Raw genomic sequence first — 23,705 nt, 5'->3', positions numbered from 1 at the left:
CAAGTTTGCTATTATGCTGGGTGGACCAAATTTGAGAAAACAGCTCACCTGGAACACTATAAATTCCAAAAACCCACAGTTGGGCATCTAAATATATACAAAGGTACCAAGTTCTAAATGACTTAGAAGCTCTAAATTATTCACTCCATTAAGATTCTCTTACCGCTCACTCAAGAACATTTCTTGTTTCAACTGTAAAAGCTCTTAAATTAGCCAGCAGTCCCAAAGAACTAATGTTCTTTGTGCTCCTAAGAAACCTCAATTACCATTTAAATTTATATATTAAAAAATACATTTTTTATAAAGCTATTCATGGTGCTACTAATTTCCCATTTTAAGTAGAGGAAATATCTTTAAAACTGGGAAGACTGCTCACCTCATAAATATCATGGTACTGTCATGATCTTCTATTTGGTTTCTGGTCCTACACACACACAGTCTTTTCCCCCCTTTTTTTAATTCTGTCTTCTCTCTCTGTTATCTTATCTCTCACCCATTCATTTACTTTGTTGCATGATTTGCTGGCTTTCAGAAGATTCAATTTAATCAACTAATAATCTAAAAACAAAAACACAAACTCACTGTCATTAACAAAGGATATGAGCATGTTAGGGGGAGAGAGAATATGGAGAGGCTTGGAGAGAAAAAAAGAATTCAAGGAATATGTCCTTTACAATCACTCCATTAAAATGACCAAGGCCAGCACTATACTTCATATAAGTGGAAGGGTACTTACATTTGCTCCTGCTTCAAGAAGAATTCTTGCACAGCCTACGTGATCTCCTAGGCAGGCCTCATGCAGTGGAGTGACTTGATCAATTGTCAGAATATCTACATTGTAACCCTAAATAAAATATAAACCACGTACAAGGATAAATAAAAAAAAACAATTCAAAACCATGAAGTCTTTTTCTACAATGGGTTGCATACAACACTCTCTATATGATCTCTTCATTTGACAAATTTAGCTTAAGTGACCACAAAAGAGTTGAGGCATACATAATCTTCTATCAGCCAATTTAGAAAACCACAAGAGAGTTTACTTGTAAAGGTTTGTTTAATGGCTTGAGCCTCAGGTTTGAAATGTGTGGGCTTCCTAGCTACCTAAACTTAAACTTCAGAAGAACTCTGCACTTTTGTCTTTTAAGACTAATCAAAGAACTGAACTCTGCAGTTTTCTTAAGATTCTTAAGAACTGATACCCCATCTTTATTGGCTTATACCATACTTTATCCACAGTACAGTGTACCACTCACACATCCTACTGCCACATAAGTAGTTTGCTAATTTTGCATTCTGTACCTTTGCTATTGGAAAACATGATTGGTTTGTTTTTATTCTTTTTTATTATTATTGTTGCCATGCATAAGAGTCAACCTCAGTGAGTTTCTCTCAGTAACTCCTGAGGCTTTTTTTCCTGATCAACAGACAGGTTGATTGTTCTGTTTAGGCTATACTTCCCCTTGATTAATTCTTTACTCCCTTGTTCTAGATCAGTGGTTTTCAGTCCTTTTGGAGTCAAGGCATCTTTTTGCCTACATTAAAATTACAGAGAAATTCTTATGCTGCAAAGAACTCAAAGACCACACCAAGTCAGAATATTTTTGACAGTATGGCTACGGACAGACATTACACATAAACTGATTTAAGTGATCAGAAACTGGTTTCAATCTGTAACAGAACAGATGTTCAGTGCACATAAACCAGTCTGAAAATGGCTGAAACCTGTTTGAAATAGATCTGCCTGAATATAGTATTAAACTTAACTGATTTGGGTAAAACCAGTTTATGCAATGTCTGTCCCAGACCCCTTGCTGGTTTAAGATAAATCAGACTCCCCCAGCATCCCGGCATACTTTCTGGGCTGTGCAGGACTCTCTGCTTCACAGCAGGGCTGGCCTCTCCCCTCTGCTCCCTGCCTGCAGCTCCAGCAGAGACTTGCAGACACAGCAGCAGCTGCTTGGCTTCCTCCTGCTCTCCCCTTCCCCTCACCACTCCCTGCTAAGCAGCTACCCCCCATCCCCTCTGCCTTACACAGACACCTCAGCATTAGCTAGCAGACCACATGCTGGCTACAGTCCAAGCTATGACAAACAGCAGTGTTGGCTTAGGGCTTTTTGGAGCTAATCAACAGCTCAGCTGGTAATGTCCCTCTGTTCCTTCTTTGTTTAAGAGAGCTTGAACTAATTATAGAATCTGTTTGTTTTCTGGTGGGGTAATAAATGCTGATAAAAGAGCTGATAAATTCTCTGTTATTCAGGAGGGGAGGGGAGACCCCTCTCTAGTCCTGCCTGGGTTTGGCCACACCCTGCTCAACTCAGCCCTGTGGAAGGGAAACTTCTAGCCTGAGCCACTGCAGGCATGTGTCTGCATGTCTGGGATGTCTGTGCAGTTACAATGTGATTTAGCCTAGCCAGATTAGGCTAACCTGCAAAAATGGAATCAATTCAGGCTCAGGCTTTTTAAATGCCTGTCCCTAGCCTATGTGCTTCTAGGTATAGCATTGACTAAAACTGGTGCACCAACTGGACCCCTCTGAGATGTATTACTTTTTCAACTTATTGCTTTAAAATTATTTTTGAGTAAGCATGGGATTTTTCAGGGAACCCTACACAGTTGAATATTACACAACACAGATGGATCCCTGATATCAATTTTCAAAATCTATTTGCTTTCTTCTCCAGAAGAATTTCCATTGTCTCTTGCACACTATGGCGAAGTACAGACAGTCAAAAAGCCCAAGGCTGAGTTGATTCAATCTTCACAGGTTAGTCTAAGCTGCATAGATTGAACTGATAAATAAATGAACAGGCATTTACTTTTGATTCCAGAAATGCAGCCAACATGCCTGCAGTGGTCCAGGACAGAAGCTGGGGGATGCTAGAACACACCTCCTTTGGCTGGAGCAGACAGCTTGGGGCAAGGCTAATCCACCCGCTCCATGAGAGGGGGTTTGCAGGGGGGTATGCAAGGCATCCTGGGATGTCAGGGGACTATGAGAACTTAAATCTGAAGGGGATCTGGGACAGAAGTTCAATACACCAATTAAACCTAGATCAGTTAAGTCTGATACTACATCTATCCAGGTTTCTCTTGAATCAGTTTCAGCCATTTTGAAAGCGATTTACGTGCACTGAATTTCTGTTGTGTTACAGACCTGAACCAGTTTCCAATCACTTATACCAGTTTAAGTGTAATTTCTGTCCCTAGCCTATGTGGCTGCAGAGGAAGAGGCTGGATATGCCCCCTGGTCTGTAAAAGCATAATTCTAATCTGAATAGCAACACTCAAAGAGTGATAATATTTACATTTACCAAAATATTCAGAATAGATATCTTTAAAATATATTAAAACCAATGAGAAAATACTTTTAAAGTGTATTTACATTTCAGAGTGTAAAAAATCCCCAATTAATAGAGTTCTACAATTTTGCATGGGGAGAGTAACAAAGCAATCATACATTAAGAAACTGGCATTGAAATAAGATAAAAAGGAGAACGATTTTAAGAAGCATATAGCCACTTACCTGTGACAGTAAAGTCTTTAGAGAGAGGAGACGTCCTTGACTGGCTGCCTCATGCAGTGGTGAACGATCTGCCCAAGAACCTACATAATAACAATGTTTACCAAATAAATTATGACAATTAGGCTGATTTGGGATTCATAGAACAAAGCAGAAGTGGTAATGCACAGGGGAAAAAATCCTGTAAAATGTATTATTCCCATTTTGGACTAAATGTCTTAAAATTATTTCTTCTGAGACCATAAGAAGTGGATAGTCTATATTATTAACATCAACTTCTTTGGTAATTCTGTGATATGAAAAAGAAAGCAGCTTCGTAGGATGTTTTTATTAGTGTGTTTTAACAACTTCAGCTTTGTTCATTATATTTGTCCCCACCAGAGCCTTTTATACTATTTATAGTGTTACAGTATTTGGTTAAATAGTAGGCATATAGCAATCAATCTACCAGGTTCAACATAATAGATTGACTATTTAAAGCAAAAATGAGGGTTAGAAGCCCTCAAAATGGAGTGAAAAAATGTTGAAAACCTATTATTCAACACATGATAATTTAAATGTTAATTTGAGTATGAGAAGGTCAAGAAACTGCTCTCAGATCTGCACAAGAAATTAAATATTTCTCCATAAAGTTCTCATGGTACAGGTCTTAAAGACCTAAATCTTTCCCTGGAGTCCAATTTAGGAGTTTGCACTTGATGCAAAGAAGTTTCGTAAGAATTAAAAAAATATCCTAGCTTCCACTCCAGGCCCCATAACCATATTGTTGCATCTAGTGCAACTCTTGAGTAGCCTCCAGTATTCAGCTCTCTACTGAAGTGTCCCTTCATGCCCTACTTCAGGGCTGTCCAACTGGTGGTGCATGAGCTGCATACAGCCTGCAAGGGGTCAGTTTGTGGCTCCTGTGAGCCCACCCAGCCTCCTTGTCCCCATTACTCTAGCTGCTGCAGCAGCAGCGGATATAGTCTCCGGGCTTCCCCCAGAGACGTAGTCTTTATGGCTTCCACTCCCTAGTGCAGCCCCAGGGAGCAGTGTGATATTTTATGGTCCAGCCCACCATCAGAAGATCCCATAGTCTTGGGCACCAGTGCAGCACGATGCAGTGGTGGAGTCTACAGCTAACGAGATCAAAGTGAGGTCATGGCACCCAGATATGTGGTGCAGCAGGAAGAGTGGAGCACCCACACATGCTATGTAGTGGGAAGGGGTGCCTGGGGTTACATCAGAGCAGCCCATGCAGTGTGTAGCCCCCCGCTGGTGTTGCCTATAGGGAGTTTAGCCCCTGGATGCTTAAATTGGATGGCCTACAATTCTACTGCATGGGATTTTCCAGAGACCCTTATACCACTTAATTCTATAATACACAGGTGTCAAGGATTCCTGATATCATCTCTCAAATCTATTTGTTTCCTTGTTAGGTACAAATCACATTGCCTCTTGATGTCTCCCCACTTGCTGAGAAAGAGGCTAGGTGTAGATCTGATTTGTAAATGGGAAGCAGTAACTAGGAACCCATTTTCTTTATACATAAATTGGAGCTGATGCTCAAGTTTTGCCAAGCATATGCTCATTTCTTATCAAATTAAGAAAGGCCATTAGTAGAGAAGTAAATCCTGTCCCCAATTTTAGTCAAAGAGGGACACCGCTGTAAAACAAATTCAGTTCTGTTGCACTAAAGGAAGCACCAACCAGGATTTCTGTAATGTCTGTATTCTAGACATTCTTTTCATCAAGCTAGGAAGTTAATGTCTGTCTTAAGAAGGCTCTACAAATCAACTGCCTTTTTATAATGCTAATGTGATGTTGTTACCATGAGACTTAAGGAAGGGTTCTGTGATACCTAAAAGCTTTCCTATGCCTGTACCAATCATAGAGTTGGTCCAGTAAAAGATACCATCCACAAGAATTCTTGTAAATCATTCACAGTTTCTACAAAGAAATATTGTAGTTTACTAGTCTATTAGATGTCTTTTTAAGTGTCATTGAAGTAGTGGATAATGGTGAACCAGTTTACTTAATAGACAAGACTCCCCCTCACAAAATACTGCTAAAGAAACTAAGTAGTCACTGGGTAATGGATTATCACAGATCATAAATCCATGGAGAGGCAGAAAACTACCAGCAGGCATAAATTGTCAACTTTTGTGACAGAAATGGGTAAGCAGCAGAGATGTCTGCAGATATTATACTAGAACCAGAGTTTAATTTATTAACAATCTAGGACCTGAACAGTAAGGGGGCAAAATATATCAGTAATAGAAAAATCAGGAGCTTAGAAACTGCTTCAAGTCTTCAACCAAAGGGATTAGGAAGGGACTCCCTTTCTGGTACAGCATCCAGTATCAACCGTATGTGATTCCTTGCACCTTCTTTTGAAGCAACTGCTGCAGCCGATGGTCTGAAATATGATGTTGGATTAGAAGGACTAGAATTGATCCGGAAGGGCAATTTCTGTATTCCCATTAAACAGTCCATACTCAATGTTATTCTATTTGAATAATTTCCTATCATTTTTGAAAAACATCCTCTCTGTATTATTGATTTAAGGTTTATGGAACAAAGTTTGCAATTCTTTTTAAAAAGACTAGCTATTTTTTTTTTTTGAATAACCAACTTGATTTCTCTTGGAGAGTCCTAATTTTCAGAAAGTACTGAGCACTCATCTCCTTGAAACTTAAGCCCCTTTAAAACTATTTCAAATTTGGCATATGGAATTACTACTCAGTTTTGAAAATCTTGGCCATCATTTTAATTTCCCTTCTGCAAAATGTTAACCAGAACTAATAACTCAAGCTCACAAAAAATTATGCCCATTTTTTTTCCATTTAGCTGCAAATGATTGTGAAAAAGGAAATTGAAAATGCAAATTTAGAGGCTGCTTTTGAAATTGGGCTTTATTTCTTTACCTCTCTGTGAAAGAGAATCCCAACCTTTCTTGGTAATTTATTCTATTGCCAAATTAAAATGAAAAAATGAAGGAAGTACTGCCATACTGTGGAAGAAAAAGCAGACAAATCTCTACATTACCAAAGCATTTCATATATTAAAATAATTCCAAAAGATTTCTGATCGGCTGCTAGTGCCCTGGACTTCTGTGTCCAGCTGTAACTAAAAGAGAATATAAGAAATGCTGGTTTCATCTTATTCTGAGACCCATATTCTCATCCATCTTTTCTCCAGTCACCTCCCTCCTGCACATGTGCCCTCCTGGATAGCTCAGGAGAATGCCTGCTAATGTCATTACTTCAGTGACATGTGAGAATCAAATGATGCTAGATCACATTCCAAGTTCTATTTTGCTCCTAGGCCCTCCCTATACCCCGACCTAGCACCAAGAAACATGGAAGTTGCTTAGCCCATTAAATTGCAGTTGTCTTCTTTCTAAAAGGCATAGTTAAAATAACTGCAGAAAGATTCTGTACAGGTTGTATTTAGAAAAATGTTTGTACTTTTTGTACAAATCCTGCTCTCACTTATCTGGAAAGTGATAACAAGAAAACACATGGGTAAGTTTGCTAATTCACAATGATATATAACAGCAATATTAGCAAATGTATTCTATTCAAAAACTATTAAGCTGTTAGATCCCTACTGGTAGTTTCTAATGCTGAACACAGAGTACCTTCTCCATAATTAGAAACAACATTCGTCCCAAGCCCTCTGGTATATAAATTACCAGGAACGACAGTCTGCACTTTTCTATAAACACTAGAGAGATAGGGTAAAAAAAAAGTAGTCATATTATTAACAGACAAGGAATTGATACAAAATCTCATACAGTACCTAGATCTCCATCTCCCCATGGCACTTCCAGGTAAGTGTAAGTATAAATCTTACTCATTTCTTTTACTATACAAATAAAAATCTGTCCTACTAGCAGGGCCTGTTCTTAATACACATCAGCCATGTTTGGAAGGAGATCAGCAGCTAAACTTAATATGAACTTTCACCTGTAAAACCTCTACAGTAAACACAATTCTGAAGTCATGAGCTTATGCAGTCACCAACTTCTTTTCTTATTAAACAGTACCAAGTGCCCTTTAGTATAACTACATAAACGTCAACACACTGTAAATATAGATTGCTTTCAGTGGAGTATCCTGCATCCTGGCACAAGTGAAACCCACACTGAAATCAATGAGAGATTTGCTTGAGTAAGGACTAATATTGGTCTCATAAAGTTAGTCTAATAAAAGATACTGCATCTACCCAAAGAACCGTGCCTGCCTTGAATAAGGACTGAATAAAAGTATTTTCTCAAATCTTTATAAAAGCCGAGCCTTGTTAGGGAAGATAAACGCTGTGTTCACAGGGGCTGTTTTATTATATGCCAGTAATTCTTTTAAATACAAAAAATCCTATTTTTGAACTTGTGTCAATTCTTGCTTACATTGCTAGATTGAACAGGATCAGGTACCTTATTTTTTAACTATCTTGTTGCAGCTCATAGTTCTTAATAAATTTCAGGCTGTTGAATTGGGTTGTTAATCTGCAATTAGTATTATTTTTCCTTTTTCTAACTGAAAAGTACAATCATAAAAGCAGGTTAGTTTTTTAAGGAAATCAATTTGAACCTTTTTTTGTTTGATTACCAATTAAATAAAACAGTTCAGCTGATGCCAAAATTATTATCTTCATTCTTAGAGCACATACAGAATATTAGGCACAGGATGAAAACATTTCACCCTGGCAAGCTTATAATATAGTAACAAATTAAAGAGAAAGTACTATTTTTTCCCAATGGATTCTACTATAATTTCTAAATAAGGTAATCATATTTCCCTAGTTTCAAAATGGGATACCCTGCTTTCTGACACAATCAGCTGTCTCTGAGCCCCACTCTTAGCTAAGTACGTTCCAAGAGCAGGGGAGGGGATGTGGTCCCATTTAAACTCCAGGTCTGGGCATCCCACTGAAAAAAGGACAAATGCAGTCATTTGATGAAACTAATGGGACACCTGGGACAGGTGTTTAGAACAGGATGGTCCCAACAAAAACTGGCTACCCTCCCATGCCAAGTGATTTTCATAAATATTTCTAATAAACATGCTTTAAAGAAACTACATTTTAAATGGATGCTTATGACGATGTCCAAATTATTTTTTTTCTCTTTAAAAATAGCAAACAAGAAAGTTAAAAGTAAAATAGGTCTTAGCTTTATGAAAAAAATGACACAAGTAGCAACTTAAAAGCAGACAGCCACAAAACTGGAAAATACATCACTACAAATGCTTATTTAGGGTCTGATTTAAGAACCAGTCATTGGGAATCTTCTATTGCTTTTAACAGGCTGTATGGCTGTTCCTCATCTTATCATTCTTATTTTGATATTGGACTCAGAAAACATAGTCTATTATTTTGTTTTACATTTATTAATATTTAGTACCTAAACATAGATTTCCCACTGTCTTGACAGGGTTCCTGCTGCTATCCTGATAAACAGAACACTTCAATGAACACAGCAAATTTTAGTACAGAGGCTAGGGACCTCATCTGCCATAAACCTATTCTGTCACCTTTGATTTAGCACTCAGACCTCATGTTTCTCTTCTAATTTTCTTTTTTTTCCTGATTTCATTCCATATAAAAGTATTTAGCATCTTAGCACAAGATCATGAATTTATCCTACATATACGGAATGGGTAGCAGAGAGTAATCAAGGCTCCATCTTCTTCCCATCCATGTGTATCCACATGAGTTGGAGGAAAGGAGCTGCCTACTGATGCTTCAGTCCCTACTGTGGTGTGAATCCATGGTGGGATAGCCCAGACAGGGAAAACAAGGCATCAATCTCAGGTCATGATTTGATCCATAGGTCTTTCTAACAGAGCATCTCAGTCACTTCCCAAGCATTAACAAAACCCACAATAACCTATATTATTATACATATTTAGAAAAAAACCAGTAAAATAAACTGAGGCATAGGGAGCTTGTTCAAGATCATTCAGAAAGGCTGCATAAACAGAAAAGAAAAAATACATATCCTGATTCCCAGTCCCATGGTTTAACTATAAAATTATCCTTCCTCCACCCATTACTACCCCTGAGTCCTTCCTGCTGTTTTCAAGAAGATGGACTTCTTCTGGGTCAGGATATTTAGGTGTTCTGGTTAAATTTCCTTAATCAAGCCAAACAGGCATTGAGTTTCTTCTGGAAGAGTTGCTGCTCTCCCAGGAGAAACCATGAGTATACAGACTTTCAGGATTTTTCTTCCAGAGCAAAAATGGTTGCTCCAGGAGAAAAATAACCTGGGAACAACCAGGGTTAAATCACTCCCAGTGGAAGAGTGAATGCCTGTACATGTGGTGGTGGCTTCTCTCAGAACAGAACCATAAACTCCAGCATCACTCCCCTCCCCAGGAGATACCGTCACTTGCTGGACTCTGCTGCTCCAGCAGGGAACAGAACATGCCCCCTTTACAATCCCATACTGTGCTTCAGGGAAACACAGGGGCTGCATCCAGATGAGTAGGGGCATGCACTTGCAGTGGCACAAATAGTAGCAGCACAAATTTGTGCTACTACTTTGTGCTGCATTGCACACCCCTGTACATGTGCTTTGTTGTGAGACATACTGTTTGCTGTGGGAAGACTGCCCATGCCCAGCTTCTGGCATGCTGATCCAGCCAGGCTCTGTGTGCTGTTGGGGCCTGGGACTTGCTAGAGCACAGGGTGCCTTGGTGTGGGGTTTGCTAGCAGGCAGCCCCCGAGCTGAGGAACCCTACATCCCAGCCAGCCAGGGAGGAGCAAACAGAGATGGAGGAACAGACAGCCCAGGGCTTTCCCTGTCTCCACGTGCTGCGGAGCCTCAGTGCTGAGGCACACTATACCCCAGCCAGCCACTCTGTACCGAGTACAGTGTGGCTACCAAAAATCCTGGTAGCAAATTTTGCCCCTGCACTGCAAATTAGCAGCACCATGCACAGTTTAACATGCAATGTGTGTGGTTTGTAGCATCAAAAAGAGGTTCGTTGTGCCATAAGCCACACATGCCTGCATGTATGGACACAGACAGGGTGCACTGCATGCACTCTGGGAGGGCACTGGGGTAGTGTGCCCCTGGATCTGCTCACAGGGTGAGGGTGGGCTGCTGCTGCAGGCTGGGACCAGGGTGGTGCTGAGCTCTTCCTAGTGCAGGGTTAGGCTGGTGCTGTACTCAGGGCAGGCAGCGGTATTGCTGGGAAGGGGTCTATGCAGGGGGGCTGCAGCCACTCCAAAATTTGCTGCAGCCCCCCCAAGCTCCCTCCCAGTGCCACTGCCGCCCACCCTGCACACAGTCCCAGCCCAACCCCCACCCACCAGGAAGAGCCTGACGCTGCTTCTGGCCCCAGCCCACAGCAGCAGCCCTCCCTCACCCTCCATGCAGATCCCAGGGCACATGCCCCCCGTGCCCTCCCAGGGTGCACACAGCAGCAGAAAATGCCACCCTGCGCACCCCAGATGGCTCCATCCTGTGCCCTGCCCCAGCTGTGCTGCCCCTATCCCTGCCCCAGCCCTACTCCATCCCTCACTGCTGAGGCCTTGATCTGCCTGTCCCCCCACACCCTATCCCTCACAACAGACTTACCAGTTGGACCCAACTGCTCTCCACCCTACTAGGCTGCACTCCTGCCTACTTACATGCTGCACCGTGGCTGCGCACATGTACAGGGCATTTATTGGTGCCACTATCAGGCACATCAGCCAAAAAAAGCCGATTACTGATACAGTCAATTTTCCTTATATTGTTGTTGATCCGATATGGCACCAATGTATCAGTTCACCTCTACCTGATTTAAACCATTCTACCCTGATACACAACTTCCCAGGCTCAGAAGAAGGTAATACAGTATAAGACTATAGAAAAATAAGTCTCCTTCATAGTTTATTAATACAGGTTAAAGTATATAATAGTAGGGGTTCTGGAGTCAAAATTTCTCCATATGTAACTAACAAGTAAATGCCAGGCACAGAATGAATACTGTCCATGTTTTAGTTTTATTGTCTAGAAAAAAAGTATATTTTTTTTTAGTGTGTAGCAATATTAGGGGAAGCTGCAAATAAAAGCAGTGACTACAGCAGCACCACTGGGGTTTGCAGTTATGCTCTTCAATAGAATTTAATTATATCATATTAATGTAACTATTGGTTACATTTGGTTCAATATACAGACATTTTGGGGAAGTATTGTGACATATAACAAATAGATCATATTCTTCTTATGTGTTTACATAATTTTATCCAAAATATCTATACAAATGCTTCTCAAACTTTTTTAGACTTGAGGCAACTCTGATAGACTCAAGGGACCCCTTGGAAAATGCCAGCTCTTCGTTTTCACTTTTTTTTCTTCACTACAAATAATAAAACAATTATTCTGTTGCAAAAAACTCAGAAAGACCACAGCAGATCATAATGTTTTTCATGCTTTGGATTCCTATTTCAAATATCTGAGCTTATTATATGTATCATGTTTGCACACCTAACAGTGCTAACATTGCATGACATCCCATGGACCCTTGAAAGCATCTGAAGGTATCCTTGGCATGCTGGTTAAGAATCACTGATCTATACGTTACAAAGTTTCTGTGTGTATTACCAATGAGCATGTTATAAATATTATTATTATTAAATAGGTACATTTGAAGGAATTAGCATTTTTTTTTCATTCTTTAGGGAAATGTAGAATTTCTGCTTGTATACTTGAAATCTCAAACTTAACACTATCAAAGGTTATTTTAAGTGACATTATTTTAAGTATACCACATATCTTTACAAACTGTAGCTGTATTTTAATGCTTTTATGCCAAATGGAATTAATGATTTAATTTATTGATCACTCCACTCCTTTGTTCTTTCCAACATGTATATTAACAGAACACTGAACATTTTCCATTTCCCTTTTTCTTCTATTTCAACTATTTTTCTTCACTATTTCCATTTATAAATGATTACCAATTTATTTCCTAAAAATGATGCTGCTAAATGCTGACGTCTTTAATTCTCTTCATCTTACTTAGACTCAAAATAGGGTATGATCACTATTTCTGAAAATATTCTAATCCTATGCTCATGGTACTCAAAGGTACCTCTGATATTTTTTTCCACTCTAATTCCTTCTTTACGTATCATGTAAGAAAACAGTTCTATAATATTATCACCATGTTCTCATGACTGTTGTTCTACTTATTCTTCTTTCTTATATTTGTTCTAATTATTCTTCTTTCTTTCCCTGAATAAATATTCAGGTAATTTATGCACACATTATTTCTATTTTTTTAATTTTCATAAATAGTTTTCAAATTTTACATCACTGCTGTTACCTCTCTACAGGCAATCTGTGGCAAATCCTTATATTAACACACTTCATTTAGTAACCTCAGCATAAGATTAAGTGGCTCTGTCACCTGTAGTTCCTTCAGGATTTCCTACCTCGCTTACCTCCAAGTTTAGAAATCACTCCTCCCCTTCCATTCTCCGACCTCTTGTAAACAATCAGCCATGGATATTACGTTACATTGACTTTTGCTTCCATGCTAGAATATACGTTCAGACTTGAACACTCGGAAACAAATACAGCAGATAAACAAGCTAAGTACTGCAGAGGAGTTAAGAATACTGCAAAATGTACAGTCAATAACAACAGCTGCAGTACTTCTGTATTAACCCACCCAAGTATAATACAGTAGCACTAATTAATATACACATGCATTTATATTACAGATAAGATTACTGGACAACATTCAACTTAAAGTTAGCACATTGCAAACTGGGTCAATTTAGCATATTTCAGTACGCCACCAGCTTGTGAAATGGCTGCTATACTAACCTTGGCTGGTCAGAATACCCCAGCTAGCTTTTCGTTTCACAGGACACTCCCCTATGCTTTCTAGGCTTCTTTTTGAGAGATTCTGGTTAGAGCAGCTCCTCTGAATAGCAGTATTTGTGGTCATAATTTGCTATTTTTTTCTCCTGCAAAGCCTGTGTGTCATCAGTGCAGGTGCTCGAGTCTGACAAAGATCCACAACTTGATTTCCAGCTACTTTTTTGCCCTTTCAGGTTTTCACAAAGGATCTTGTTGTACTTACTGTAGCATGGCTACAACACTGAAATCCATTCAGTAACATTTACTAGCTTGGACTAGTAGGTACACAGTGGGGGAAGGGAAGGATTGCTCTAGCATTTTCTATTTTTAAAACAGGGAAAGAATCAGCTTAGCTATGACACAAGTCTTAACTATTTACATGATTTAAATGGAAAGAAGGTGTTTGGTTTGTTATTTAGATCAGAAAGGAAACTAATTATTTAAAAACCCACATGTATTACATTTTAAGATGCAGCTTGCAAACCAAGCAATTTATTATAGAAAAATTATAACTGTGAGTAATAAAAGAACTATGGTTTTGATAAATGATAGCCTTAACAAGTGAACTACTCCCTCCGTCCCTCCCCCATCAGAATATATGCTGCATCAGAACAGGTTTCAGTCATCTACAACTGTGCATTTGGTAGGCTACTTTTTGCAGTAGGGAACAATCCAGCAATGCAGTATTTTACAATAATGTAGGTTGGGTTTTTTTAAAATGGAAATTAGAAATTATTTCCTCAACTTCCTCATAAAGTGATACTTCACTCTGACAACAGAAACTAGGCTGAAATGATTATTTTGAGGGCCTTGTCCAGACATAAAAGTAAGGTTGTAATCATTTCACATAGACCCGTCATTAATTTTTAAATGAGAGTAAATAGTAACAAGGGGAACAAAATTAGAGCAAGATTCCTTTTTGCTTGGTACTGTGCACTGGCTTGTAATGCTGGATACAAATCTGCATGGACAAGCGAAGTGGAGAAACTGACCCCTGATAAAATTACAGTGTGGATTATTTAGAATAGAGATCTTATTACAGTAATCACATGTTGGCCTCTTTCTTTTAAAAAATCCTCTTTGCTCACAGGCCTGTTTTCCTAATGTACAAACCTATTCTGAGTGTGCAGAATTCTTCAAGATTTTTAAAAGAAATCAGTACTACTGCTTTATCTGAATATTCTGCCTTTCACGAGTGAACTTCAAAGTACTTGGCAAATAAAACCACTTAACACTCAAAACACCGCAGAGAGGCTGAAACATGTCTGAATTCTCAATAAAAATAGATTTGAAAAGAATCAACAGATCAGCCAATCACGGTCTTATATCAAACATAAAATCATATATTTCCTGAACTATCACAATACAACATCACTTCTCCACTACATTTAATGTTGGTCTCTCCTCCTTATAATTCCCTCAAATGGAACTCCCAAAGAAATAAAAAGGCAAGGGCTGGATTATAAGCTGGGACAAGGAAGGCAGAGGGAGGGGGACAAGGAATCTTGCACACCTAAATAAAATAGTAACTGTAACCTTGTGACATGCATTCTTAGTACAAAAAGGCCAGGATTATTCACCCCAAATGACTGTGCAGTTACCCAGAAGGAAATGAAAGTGGGAGGGACTAATCAGTCAATGCTAGCAGGAGAAACTAGGAGAAGTGCATGCTTTCCTTTTCTTACCAGTGTAGTAGCTCCTGCTCAGATGCTTCTCCACAAATGTGTGCTAACTGAATCAACCAAAATTGCTCAGGTCCTCTCACCAAAGCTGGGTGCCCCATATACCACAGTTACAGGCACTGACTGAAAAAGCCCAAATAGAGCCTTCTATCTGCAGGAAGGGATTTGCATTAGAAATAATTCTTCTTACTAAAGTATCTTAAATTCTTATTATCCTTCAACCTTCAATTAGCTGTTAAAGAATATTAACAAGAAACTGTATTGATATTTAAATTATATTTATGAGTGTCAGTTCCATAGATACTAGGATTTTTTTTACAAGTCAGAAAAATAGTTACAATCAATTAAGTTCCCCATCCTCAAATGCTCGGGGACTATTCTGACTTGCAAAGCCAGAAAGGACCAAGTTTCCATTTGGATGCAATCGCAGGAGGAGCAGGCCCTGGGAGTCAGTTTCCCATCTGTGATGGTGTGAGTGGGACTTGCAGAGCAAGGGCTATTGGCTGAGAGGGAAGACATGTCTTCAATGGCTTTTAAGGGAGTTGTGAGTGCACTGTCAGCAGAGAATTAAGTTGGATCCCTTCTCAGGGACTTATCAGGTAATCATGTTAGCCTGTTTTCCAAAAAGGTTCTAACCTTGTGATGCATTAGATAGGATGTCATCTGCAGGGGTAGTAAGCAGAAGCATTCAAGTCAATTGTCATTATCTAGAGAGAGAATACAGTGAGCTCCTGCTTCAAAGGTGAGTAAGACGTGCACTGCTTCCTCTCCCAGAAAGAACTGGGGCAGTGACTACAAAGAAATTGTGTGGCTAAAGGGCAAAAGCCACATAGATGCTATGAAATGCATCTTTCAAAATTGGCATCATGCTTTTTGCAAAGAAAATATGTAATGTATTACCTAAGAAGAACTATTATAAGGTAGATAGACAACTGGTTCAAAAGCCACAAGCAGAGTAGTTATAAATGGATCCATTTCAAAGTAGCAGGAGGTTTTGAGTGCAGTTCCACAGGGGCCTAGAATTGCTCAGTGTTTATTAATTATCTGGATGCTGAAATAGAGAGCTTCTTGAGCAAATATGCAGATGACGAAACCAGGAGGGACTGTAAACACACTGGAGGACAGAAGCACAATTCAGAAGTATCTTGACAGACTGGAAAGCTTGGCTGGAGCTAACAGAATGCAGTTCAATACTGACAAATGCATGGCACTACATCTTGGAAAGAATAAACAAAAACAAATACAAAATGAGTGATAATCGGGTGGATGGCAATACTACAGAGAGGGATCTAGGAGTCTTGGTACTGAGTCTGTGGTATAATACAGCTGCACAAAAGGCAAATACAGTCTCGGGCTACATCAATAGGAGCATTAGATACAAGACATGGGACGTGATAGTGCCTCTTTACCTGGCACTGGCTAGGCCTCATCTGCAGTAATGTGGGTGTGTCTACATAAGATGCTTTACTGCACAGCAGACTAATCTACTGCACAGTAAAGCATAACCATCTACACATTTGCACCACTTACAGTGCAGTAAATTAGCCTACTGTGCAGTTAGCGACTACTTGTAAATACAGGTAGTAAACTAACTGCACAGTAGATACTACACAGTAGCACATGTGTAGATACTGACCTGGAGCAAATTTGCTCCCGGTCACCCCCAAGACCAGGGGAGGCACTGGAGACAGGGAGCTGGGAGCTAAGCAATGGCAGAAGGAAGTAACTTTCTGCCCCCTCCATCCTGGCACTGCTTAGCTCCCAGCTCCCCACAAGAGCTGGGAGCCGGGCAGCACCAAGACTGGGAAGCTTTCTGCTTCCCTGAGCAGCCAGGGGCTGGCTGAGAGCTGTCCCATTTCTGGAGTAGCTCCTAGCCAGGGAATTTCCTCATGCAGCTGGAGACTGGCCAGGAGCTGTCCCACTGTCCCAGGGCTAGCTGGGAACTGCCCCAGAAGTGGGACAGCTTCCACCCAGCCCCCAGCTGTGTAGGGAAGCCCTGCTGGGCATAGGCTTTGTCCCCTTGTGTAGCAGCAGCAGATGTCTCCTGGCCCCATTCACATCAGGAGGGGTCTTGATGCACAAGGAGAACAGCTGCCACTGCAGCTGGCAGAACTCTCTTGTCCTCATGCACATTGGGATGACCCCGTGCTCTCTGCCAGCCCCTGGGCTAACATCCTGGGGGAGCCTGGAGCTCTCCCTGGCTGCTGCAGGGAGCCAGAGCAGGGTAGGAGCAGCCCTGTACCAGGCTGCTTCTGTTGGGTGCAGATTTACTCCCGGGGAAGGCTTACTGCACAGTATTTTACTGCACGGTAAGTCTTTATAGCATTAAGAGCATGTGTAGACGTGCCCTGTGTGCATCAACCATGACACAACATAGACCTAACACCCTAACCTGCCACAAGCAAAATAGGGGAACCACAGCAGCCAATGTCCTGCTTCTATGAAATGTTGCCAATATATGCTCAAGAGGTTCCAGGTAGAGGGCCTCCACTACAGAGGAAGGCAAAAACCCCACTTTATATACTGATCTGACTGTAACAGGGAGCTTAATGCTCCTGTTACTTTAAGAGGAGAAAGGCTGCAGACAGGGCTCAGGTGGCACGCAAGGGAAGACATCGTACCAGAAGGGGGCTGGGCTTAAAGAATATATAAGCCCATGACCTGAGCTGGGGCAGGTAGCCTGGCCCTGGAGGCCATGAAGGGGGAGCTCCTAAGCTGGGCTTAGGGCTGCAGAAGCGCTCCTGACTCACATCAGGGACACACTTGCGCCTGGGAGCAGGGTAAGTAAGTAGAATGCTGTGGACTTGCCTGGAGAACACCAGTGGTTTGGGATTGGGACTAGTGGGGAAGGTTAGAGGTCCTAGTATGCCTGGGAGTAGGACAAAAGCCTGGGAATGGGGCAGAGCGGGTAACAGACCTGGGAGTAAGGCCAAGGCCTGGGAGCAGTGCCCATGGAGGGGCCGAGCTAGGGAGAGCCCAGAGCCCAGGGAAGGGCAGACAGAGAAGACTGGGACCAAGAGCCCATTGAGTTGATTAAGTCTGGGAGCAGTGGCAGATTTACGGTTAGTGGGGCCCTGTGATCCAAGCAGGGTGCGGGGCCCCACCTCCCACATCACGGCACATCTACGGGGAATTAGTGTGGCGCGCTGGCCATGAGGGAGGGGTGGTGGCTGGAATTTCCGGCCAGAATGACTGAAGAAGCCCACAACCTGCTGGGTGGGAAGGAGGGCCACAAACAAAGCATGGGAGGCTCTCTGGCAGGGGCCCCTGTCATTGGGGGGGCCCTGTGCCACTGCACGGTTTGATTCAAGGTAAATCTGCCACTGCCTGGGAGCAGGGCAGAGCTTGGGAATAGGGTATGAATTGACTGAATGGTAACATCTGGGAGGACTGGGTGTGAGAGACCTGGAGGCCCTGAAATTAGACCTCAGAATGATGAGGAATTAGAGTGTAACTCATGAGTGGATGAGATCCTGCTCAGGGAACTCTGGGGCAGCCTCCTGTTCCTAAATATATATTTACACTGAAGCATGGCAGGCAAGCAGAAGGGGAGGTGGCCTTGAGAACTGGGTGGAACAGAGGCCCAGTGGCCACCAGGAGGTGTCATGGCCACCCCTGGGGCAGACCTTTGTTACACTGACCATGGGATAAAATTTTTTCCTGACCCCAAATATCACAGTTGGTCTGATGCTGAGCAGACAGACAAGACCCTCTAGCCAGGAACCTCAGGTTTTGGTCCCAGCAGGAGCATTAGCACACCCCAGGAAAATTCCCCAACCTTGTCCGTAGCTAATACCCAATGCCTGAGAGATTTAAAAACAGCCTGACACATGTAGGAGAAAGGCGGGGGGGAACTAGCAAAGCCCAGACACAGGAAGTAATCAGAGTAGAACACAGGCATCACTACCTATAGATTATCCCGTCAGTGGCTGTTCCACTTCTTCTTGAACACCTCCAGTGATAGAGACTCCACAACTTCCCTTGGCAGTCTATTCCAGTGTCTCACTATTCTCAGTAAAGATGTTTTTCCAGATAAATTTATTTTGCTGCAACTTCAGTCCATTCGTCCACATCCTCCTCTCTGCAGAAAGAGAAAAAGGTGCTTTCCCTCTTCTTCATGGCAGCCCTTCAAGTATTTGAAGACTGCTATCATGTCCTCTATTAACATTTTCCACAAGCAGAACATTCCTAGCTCCTTCAGCCTCTCCTTGTATGACTTGCCTTTCAAGACCGTTATCATCTGTGTTGCCTGGCTTTATCCCCTCTCTAACTTCTCCATGTCCTTCTTAAAATGTAGAGCCCAGAACCGAACACAGTAATGCAGATGACACCTAACCAGTGCCGAGCAGAGAGGCACTATCACCTTCCATGTCTTGCACCTAATGCTTCTATTGATGCAGCCCAAAACTGCATTTGCCTTTTGTACAGTGACATCATATTGCATGCTCATGTTGAATCTGTGGTCCACCAGGACTCCCAAGTCCTTTTCCATAGATCTGCCATCCAGCTGTGTCAACCCTTTCACATTTGTGTTCTTGATTCTTTCTCCCAGGGTGTATTTGTCTTCATTGAACTTCATCCCATTAACTCTATCGCAACTTTCCAATCAGGTCCAGAGATGGTAAGAAATGATAAAGGGCTTGGAAGGCAAGTCCTACAAGGAGAGGTTAAAGGAAACAGGCTTGCAGAAAAGTTGCATGACTCAACAGGAGTTCATGCAGAGGGCGGCTGTAAAGAGGGAGAACACCTTTTCTTTCTTGGTACAGACAGCAGGACACAAACCAGTGGCTTGAAGTTCCAAAGTAAGTTTAGACTCAGCGTGCGCATGCAGAAGAGTGTGCATGTGCAGTTTGCCGTGCCTCAAAGGTGTTTAAGTTGCCACAAACTGCACATGGTGCACATGCAACCATTTGCTGCACTGCAAATTTGCAGTGCAATGCCAAACTTGACATTGGGAGATCCCGCTGTCAAAAAAACTGCCACGTGTGACAGTAGCATACACCACCAGAAATGGAGACTGGCCATCCAGAGGCATGCTCTGGCCGCTGGCCAGGCTCCATGCCACTGGATCAGTGCCACTGGTGTCCCAAGAATCCCCCAGGATCCCAGGTAAGGCTACTGGGGCCAGCACAGATGCTGGCCCCAGCCTCTCCTACCCCACCAAGGACAATTTTGTGAATGCCAGAACACATGTGTAGGGGTATGCCCCACAGCACAAAGCAGCAACACAAATATGTGCTGTAGTAAACGCATGCCTCTGCACATCATGTGTCCTCATCTGGATGCATCCAGTGGGTGCAACTCCATGTGTAATTAGCACATAGCAATAAACTCCCATAAGTTCACATCAGAGTTTGTTTCCCTTGGGCACAGCATTTGCACATGTACCTGAGACTGCAGCATGTTGAGCAGGGATGGAGCAGCTGCAGCTGGCAGGTGACTCAGAGGGTCATAGAATCATAGAAGTAGGGTCGGAAGGGACCTTGTAGATCGTCAAGTCAGACCCCCTGCCTGGGCAGGAGGGAAACTGGGCTCAAGTGACCGCAGCCAGGTAGGCATCGAGCCGCTTCTTAAAGAACCCCAGGGTAGGAGCCAGCACCACTTCCCTTGGAAGTTGGTTCCAGATCCTAGCCGCCCGAACTGTGAAGTAGTTCCTACGGATGTCTAATCTAAACCTACTCTCCAACAACTTGTGGCCATTATTCCTTGTTATCCCAGGGGGCGCTAGGGGAAACAAGGTCTCCCCCAAACCCTTTTGGTCTCCCCAGTGAGTTTATAGACGGTCACAAGGTCCCCACTCAGCCTTCTCTTGTGAAGGCTGAACAGGTTCAGGCCCCTTAGCCTCTCGTTGTAGGGTCTGTCCTGCTGTCCCTGGATCATGCGGGTGGCCCTCCTCTGGACCCTCTCAGTTTTGTCCACATCCCTCTTGAAGTGGGGTGCCCAGAACTGGACACAGTACTCCAGCTGCGGCCTGACCAGTGTCGCGTAGAGGGGGAGGATCACCTCCTTGGCCCTACTTGAGATGCACCTGTGGATACACGATAGGATCAGCCCAGCTCACTCCAGCTCAATGTGATGGAGAGGGGCTGGCTGGGGCACAAGGGCACTACAGTGTGGGGCTAGCCAGCAGGCACCCCCACACTGTAGCACCCTCATGTCCCAGCCAGCCCTGGTCACCATCTACACATGCATTTTTGTGCACATAACTACTCCACTGTAGGACAGTACTTTTCTTGGACTGTACTATCCTACAGTAGAGTTAATTTACTGTACCCTAATATGAACGCACATGCATCCAGTATCCCACGATATCCTTGTGGGAAAACTGGAAGATTGCAGGCTCAACTGCTCAACAGTTTAGTGGGTGGGAAACTGACTACACGGTAGGAACCAGAGTGTTCTCATGAACGGACCTGGCTCAAAGTGTCTAGTGGTGTCCCTCAGGGGTCTGTGCTTGGACCAGTTCTTTTCAACATCTTTATCAATGATTTGGATGGGGGAGTGAAAAGCTCTCTGGCCAAGTTTGCGGATGACACCAAGTTATGGGGCAGTGTGATCACACCAGATGGGTTGCAAATACAGGTGGACCTGGACAGGCTCGAGAGCTGGGCGGATCGGAACCAGATGAAGTTTAACACTTCAAAGTGTAAGGTTCTCCATTTGGGGGCAAACAACCCTCAGCATACATATAGGCTCGGTGGTGCCAGCTTGACTTGCACAATGGCCGAAATGAACCTGGGGTAATGATCGACCATTGTATGAATATGAGCTGTCAGTGCAAGGCAGTGATCAGCAGGGCAAACAACACGCTGGCATGCATCAACTGATGCATCTCATGTAAAACTAAGGAAGTGATACTCCCGCTGTACTCACACTGGTGAGGCCACAGTTGGAGTACTGCATCCAGTTCTGGGCGCTGCACTTCAATAAGGACATGGAAAAGCTTGACAGGATCCAGAAAAGAGCCACCCATATGATCAGGGACTTGCAGGACAAGCCATACGAGGATAGGCTGGGGGACCTGGGCCTCTTTAGCCTAAAGAAGAGAAGGCTGAGGGAACTTGATACCGGCCTATCACTATACAGTCAGACCCCCAGTTACACGGTTTCAAGTTACACTGATTCACATATACACACTTTATATAACGTGACCATGTTTCAACTTACGCAATACCCTGCTTCACATTTACACTGTTTGCGGTAGAGTGGTTGTTAGTTTAGAGTCTGCTTACATAGCATTAGCATCACTTGTCATCTCCAAGATTGTCCATCATTTTTGGTTACATTAACCCCTGAATATTTGTGAAAATAGTGTCAAAGAAAGCCTTTGATGTTATGCCCAAAAGAGCACGTAAGTCTATCACCCTGGCCCAGAAAATAGAAATCCTTGATATATTAAGAGAAGGCAATAGTGCTGTGTCAATTGCTTGCCAATACAGTTTAAGTGAACCGACTGCATACTATTCAAAAAGTGAGCAAAAACTTAGACATTGTGAAAACGACAACCCTTGTGAGTTTGAGAGCATTGTTGGTGACTAGAATTCCTCATTTAGATAAGGTTGAGAAACTCCTTAATCTTTGGATCAATGAAATGACCAATACAAAAGGAGCAGTTGTCGATGGCGCAGCAATAAGGGCTAAAGCTTTGTCTCTGTATGAGCACATAGCCAGGAGTAAAGGTTTTAATAAGGCTATTAATTCCATTATTTTGTGTTTAAATATCTTTTTATTATGAAATAACATTATCAAATCTTGGCCCGAGGTCCCTATCTCCCTGTTTTCCATTGACTTAATGCCTCGAGTTACAGTTTCAACTTACATGGTGTTTTTCAGGAACGTATCCCCCGCGTAACTCAGGGTCCGACTGTATCAGAGGAGCGCATCAGGAGCTTGGTGAACAACTGTTCACTAAGGCACCCCAGGGAAGACCAGGACCAATGGATATAAACTCTTGGAAGACTGCTTCAGGCTTAACACCAGGAAAAACTCCTTCACAGTCACGGTGTCCAGACTGTGGAACACCTCCAGAGGTGGTGCAATCACCTACCCTGGAGGTTTTCAACAGGAGACTGGACAGTCACCTCACTGGGGTCACCTAACACCAGTTGTCTTCCTGCATTTGGGGGGGGGAGGGGGGGGCTGGACCCGATGATCTGCAAGGTCCCTTCCAGCCCCTAACAATCTCTGAGTCTATGTAGACAGTGACACTTCACTGCAGAGCTAATTTTTTAGCTCCACAGTAAAGTGCATGTGTAGATGCACCCAGTAGAACAGTGTCAGAACAGTGAGGCAGTGGAACAGAATGCCTAGGGAAGTTGTGTATTCTCCATCATTAGAAGTGTCCAAGAAGTAGTTGGATTGGCCATGGATGATCTATGAATAGCTATGCTTATGCTTTACTATGGGCATTTCCCTTGTTTCTGGGCTTTGCTGGTTGCTGCATAGGGCTGGGAAGGAATACTTTTTTTTCCCCCCTCCTGACGTGTCAGGCATTTTTTTCATCTTATGTAGAAACATTGAGTGTTGGCTGCAGCCAATTACAGGATATTGACTGAGGTATGCCAGTGCTCCTGCTGGAACTAAAACCCAGAAGTTCCTGGCTAGAGGGTCTTCCCATTCCCCCCAGGGTCAAACTAATCACCACATCTGGGGCTAC

General features: G+C 42.6%; 1 protein-coding gene across 6 annotated transcripts in view; it reads right to left on the bottom strand.

The window, feature by feature from the left end:
* The window catches only part of ASB5 (ankyrin repeat and SOCS box containing 5), a 68,347-nt gene that overhangs the window by 5,099 nt on the left and 39,543 nt on the right, over positions 1 to 23,705 (bottom strand). For 4 of the 6 annotated variants that reach the window (XM_019481363.1, XM_059721857.1, XM_019481362.2 and 1 more), the window contains 2 exons: positions 3,527 to 3,606; positions 737 to 844 (listed from right to left, as the gene is read on the bottom strand). In XM_019481363.1, the coding sequence (XP_019336908.1) occupies positions 737 to 844; positions 3,527 to 3,606 (188 nt within the window). Of the gene's footprint in view, positions 1 to 736; positions 845 to 3,526; positions 3,607 to 7,306; positions 10,572 to 13,331; positions 15,277 to 23,705 lie in introns of those variants that run through there. The other 2 variants (XM_019481365.2, XM_019481366.2) reach the window with 2 other exon arrangements.

This window comes from Alligator mississippiensis, chromosome 2, assembly GCF_030867095.1.
Source record: "Alligator mississippiensis isolate rAllMis1 chromosome 2, rAllMis1, whole genome shotgun sequence".
NCBI classification, from domain to species: domain Eukaryota; kingdom Metazoa; phylum Chordata; order Crocodylia; family Alligatoridae; genus Alligator; species Alligator mississippiensis.
The sequence above is the reverse complement of the archived record's forward strand: the minus strand, read 5'-3'. Positions and strand labels throughout refer to the sequence as shown.